Source organism: Charadrius vociferus, unplaced genomic scaffold (assembly GCF_000708025.1).
Source record: "Charadrius vociferus isolate BGI_N301 unplaced genomic scaffold, ASM70802v2 scaffold1084, whole genome shotgun sequence".
NCBI lineage: Eukaryota > Metazoa > Chordata > Aves > Charadriiformes > Charadriidae > Charadrius > Charadrius vociferus.
Window position 1 is genome coordinate 110,219 of NW_009647974.1, and position 4,497 is coordinate 114,715.

The 4,497-nt window shown below is 58.2% G+C and overlaps 1 protein-coding gene across 1 annotated transcript in view; it reads left to right on the forward strand.

Annotated features, from left to right (window-relative positions):
• Positions 1 to 4,497, forward strand: part of DBNL (drebrin-like) — a 50,209-nt gene that overhangs the window by 25,788 nt on the left and 19,924 nt on the right. The window contains 4 exon segments of the mRNA XM_009883457.1: positions 235 to 290; positions 1,423 to 1,535; positions 2,441 to 2,515; positions 3,567 to 3,713. Coding sequence (XP_009881759.1) covers positions 235 to 290; positions 1,423 to 1,535; positions 2,441 to 2,515; positions 3,567 to 3,713 — 391 coding nt within the window.

Here is a 4,497-nt window from a genome sequence, read left to right on the forward strand (position 1 = left end):
GGGTGTCTGGGATGTGGGGCAGGAGGTGTGTGGGGTGGGGGGCCCTATGGAGCTGTGTCCATCGAGGGGTGTCGGGGGGGAGGGGATGGTGCAGGCGCCCTGAGTGGGCACGGGGGAGTTTTTGGGGTGCACTGCAGAGGGTCCGGAGGGGAGACGCTGCTGGAGGTGTGAGGTTTGGGGGCAGCGTTTCTCTTGGGGTTGGCTAAAAAAACTCCTCTTTGGCTTTTATTTTAGGGCTCTGTTCACCTATGAAGGCAACAGCAACGACCTGCGCGTGGCCGGCTCCGGAGGTGAGCCTGGCAGGGAAAATTTAAACAATTTTTTTTTTTTTTCCTTTTTCCCCTTAATTAGGCACAACGTAACTCTGCCGCTCCCCCGTTAGCGCGACCCAAACCTCCCGGCAGAGCTCCACTCCTCCCGTGCCCGTAGCGTTAAACATTGACCCCCGGGGTCCGGGGAAGGTTCCCACCACCGGTTTCGGACTTCCAGCCTTAAACTTGGAAGCCGCTGCGCCGAGTTTAGAGCCGGAGCGTCAATATTTCATAAGGAGAGAAGGGAGCAAACCAGGCGCGGCTGTGCCACCGGTGTTTGGTAACTGGTTTTCCGCATTTCAGGAACTGGGACAAACCGACATAGAAGGAAGTCTGGGAATTTTTTTTTTTTTGATGTGAGAGCGCGTTTTGTTGGGGTTTTCCCCCTTTTTTTCTGGCAGTTCTTTGGCATAATGCTTTTAGCGGAGGGATGCCAGGGTTCGCGGGGCAGCGAGGAGCAGTCCCTGCGGAGATCAGCCCGGAGGGACCCCCGGGGGGGGTTTAACCCCCTTGAGCCAAACCCCGGGGCAGGAGTTTCCCCCTCCATACCCTGCGCCGGCCTCTCACTTTCTTCTCTCCTTCCCCTTTCCCGAAGCGGAGCTTGCCGCGGCTGTGGGCTGTGAGGTGGGAGGGGAACACGGCACAGCCGGTTCCCCTACCGCTCTGTGGGACTTTCCCCATCTCCCGTCGAGATGTTTCCCAGTGGTGTTCACCGGAGACCTGCTGTAGGGACCCGTGGGCAGAGTTTGTCGCTGCCTCAAATGAGTCTGGGGCGTGTGGGCACCGCCTTTCCCTTCTCTGTCGTGGTTTGACTGGTGTTACGGACCTGGGATCTTCCCTTGCGTTGAGTTGGGGTTGTGGTGGTGAAGCTCTGAGGAAGAGGAGCTCTGGTGGGGACGGGGGTGTGGGTGAGAGTGGGCTGAGTCCTGACTCCGGCACAAACGAGCTGGTAACGGAGGGCAAACGCAAAGGGTCTGAGATACTCTTGGTGTAGGACAAGTCCAAATCTAACAGGAATAATCTCCAGGAAATAAAGATGCCGGCTTGGCTGTTCCCACCACGTGTATGTGATCTCCTTGTCTTACACCCTCTCCTTTCTCTCCTGGGGCAGATGGTGGCCTGGAGGAGATGGTGGAGGAGCTCAACAGCGGGAAGGTGATGTACGCCTTCTGTAGGGTGAAGGATCCTAACTCTGGCCTGCCCAAATATGTCCTCATCAACTGGGTGAGTGGGGACCTGGTGGAAATAAATCGCTGTCTCTCCCTTCCATTCTCTCTCGAGTTGTGGTTCCCATCAAGGATGGTTTTTTTTTTCCCCTCTGCTGCGCTCTGCTCTGGGGAGACCCCCCTGCAGTGCTGCCTCCAGCTCGGGGGGTCCCAACAGCAGAAGGACACGGAGCTGGTGGAGCGGGGCCAGAGGAGGCCCTGGAGATGCTGGGAGGGCTGGAGCCCCTCTGCTGGGAGGACAGGCTGGGAGAGGTGGGGGGGTTCAGCCTGGAGAAGAGAAGGCGAAAAAGGGGAGAGCTCAGAGCCCCTTCCAGTGCCTAAAGGGGCTCCAGGAGAGCTGGGGAGGGACTCTGCATCAGGGAGGGGAGCCGTGGGACGAGGGGGAATGGTTTTAGACTGAGAGGAGATTTAGATGAGATAATGAGGAAGAAATTCTTTGCTGTGTGGGTGGTGAGCCCCTGGGACAGGTTGCCCCGAGAAGCTGTGGCTGCCCCATCCCTGGAGGTGTTCAAGGCCAGGTTGGACGGGGCTTGGAGCAACCTGGGCTGGTGGGAGGTGTCCCTGCCCAGGGCAGGGGGTGGCACTGGGTGGTCTTCAAGGTCTCTTCCAACCCAAACCACTCTGTGTTTCCATGATACGATGGGTTGAATGAAGCGCTGGAGGATCAGCAGGGGCCTGGAGCCCTCATGGTGTGACCGTTGTCCCTGGGCAGGATGCTGGCCGTGTGCCCCTGGGCAGGGCTTGCTGCAGAGCGGGCTCTTTTCCCCCGCAGTAAGCCCTGGCGAAGCCCTTGCCGTGGCCAGCGGTGGACGATTTGCAGGCTCAGACCACGGTGCTGCTGCTATAAAACCTGCCGGCGGTGGGACGGTGGGGTGAGCGGGCGCTGATGGTTTCTCTTTGCAGACTGGTGAAGGCGTGAATGACGTGAGGAAAGGAGCCTGTGCCAACCACGTCAGCACCGTAGCGAACTTCTTAAAGGTTTGGTCCTCTCTTTGTTGTGTCCTCCCCCGGGATCGGTGGGCTGGGGAACCCTGTGTGGCTCATGCTGCTCTTTGGGGGGGCACAGAGGCAGGACTGTGGCCAGGAGAGGCTGGGGGGTGTCCCAAGGACTCCATCCTCCTGCGGTGTAGGACAGCCCAGATGTGCTGATTCGCCATACAAATGGGGCGAAACAAGCCTCTTTCTGCCCCAAGGGATGTTGGCTTTCGCAGCGTTGCGTTAGCTATCTGGGGGACAAGTTGCCCCTGAGGCAGCAGCGTGCCCTTGTGGCCAAGAAGGACAGTGGTGTCCTGGGGCGCACTCCAAAGACCGGGGCCAGCAGGTCGAGGGAGGTCATCCTCCCCCTCTGCTCTGCTCTGGTGAGGCCACAGCTGGACTACTGTGTCCAGTTCTGGGCTCCCCAGTTGAAGAAAGACAAGGAACTACTGGAGAGAGTCCAGCAGAGGGCTACGAAGACGTTCAAGGGACTGGAGCACCTCTCTTGTGAGGAAAGACTGAGAGCCCTGGGTCTGTTTAGCCGGAGAAGAGAAGACTGAGAGGGGATCTCATCAGTGCTTATCACTATCTAAAGGGTGGGGGTGAAGGGGATGGGGCCAGACTCTTCTCAGTGGTGCCCGGCGACAGGACAAGGGGCAACGGGCACAAACTGGATCACGGGGAATTCTGTCTCAACATGAGGAAAACTTCTTTCCTTTGGTGGTGCCAGAGCACTGGAAGAGGCTGCCCAGAGAGGTGGGGGAGTCTCCTTCTCTGGAGAGATTCAAAACCTGCCTGGATGTGACCCTGTGCAACCTGCTCTGGGTGACCCTGCCTTGGCAGGGGGTTGGACTGGATGATCTCCCAAGGTCTCTTCCAACCCCCACCATTCTGTGGTCTTAGAGTGGCTGGTGACCTCCCTTTTTTCACCTGAGCCCTTTTTCTTCCCTTGGGAGCTCCAGGAGTGTAAACGGGACCTATCAAAGCCACGTGGTGGGTTTGGTGGCTTCTGGAGTCACCCTCTCACTCCTGTGCTGGCTTTCTCCCTGCTCAGGGGGCTCATGTCACCATCAACGCTCGCGCGGATGAGGATGTGGAGCCTGAGCTCATCATGGAGAAGGTTGCCAAGGCCTCTGGGGCCAACTACAACTTCCACAAGGAGAGCAGCAAGTTCCAGGATTCGGGCCCTCAGGCTCCTGTGGTGAGTTGGCTCCACAGGGGCTTTCTGGACCCTCTGGGCTCACAGTTGGGCAGGGGCAGAGTCTTCCACCACTGTCACCCTGTGGTGGAAGGGGCTCCCCATGCTTTGACGTGGCCGAGGAAGCACTGATGGTTTTACCCAGGGCCGGTTCCTCTCTCTGGCTCGTTGCGGAGTGAATCAGGGCAAGGGGACGGGATAGTGGCCCAGCCGTGATGTCCTCACAGCAAACAGAAAGCCTGAGCTCTCTTCTCCATGGGCCCAACCATTTTTCTAAGCAGGACTGATTCCCCCCAGTTCTCTTCTGGTTTTCTGAGACGCTCAAGCTCCAGCTTTTTCCAGAGAAGCTGTGGCTGCCCCATCCCTGGAGGTGTTCAAGGCCAGGTTGGACGGGGCTTGGAGCAACCTGGGCTGGTGGGAGGTGGCCCTGCCCAGGGCAGGGGGTGGCACTGGATGGCCTTCAAGGTCCCTTCCAACCCAAAGCAGTCTATGATTCCATGATCAGCGAGGCCTGGGGCTTCTCAGAGGCTGTGGTGCCACTGGGGGACAGGGAACGAGTGGTGTCGGTGCCACGGCAGGTTTTGACCTTCTTTGCCAACGAGAACCGAGGCTCCTCCCGGTGCGGTAAGTGTGGAGGCCGCAGATCTCAGCAACTTCCTTTCTGTCTGTGTGGAAACGTTCTGCAGAAAGGTGGTGTGTTTTTTTTTTTTTTTTTTCTTTTTTCGTAGGACAGAAACAGTTGGGAACCTCCCCTGGATTTCTTTTGCCCTGAAAGAAATCGTACCTG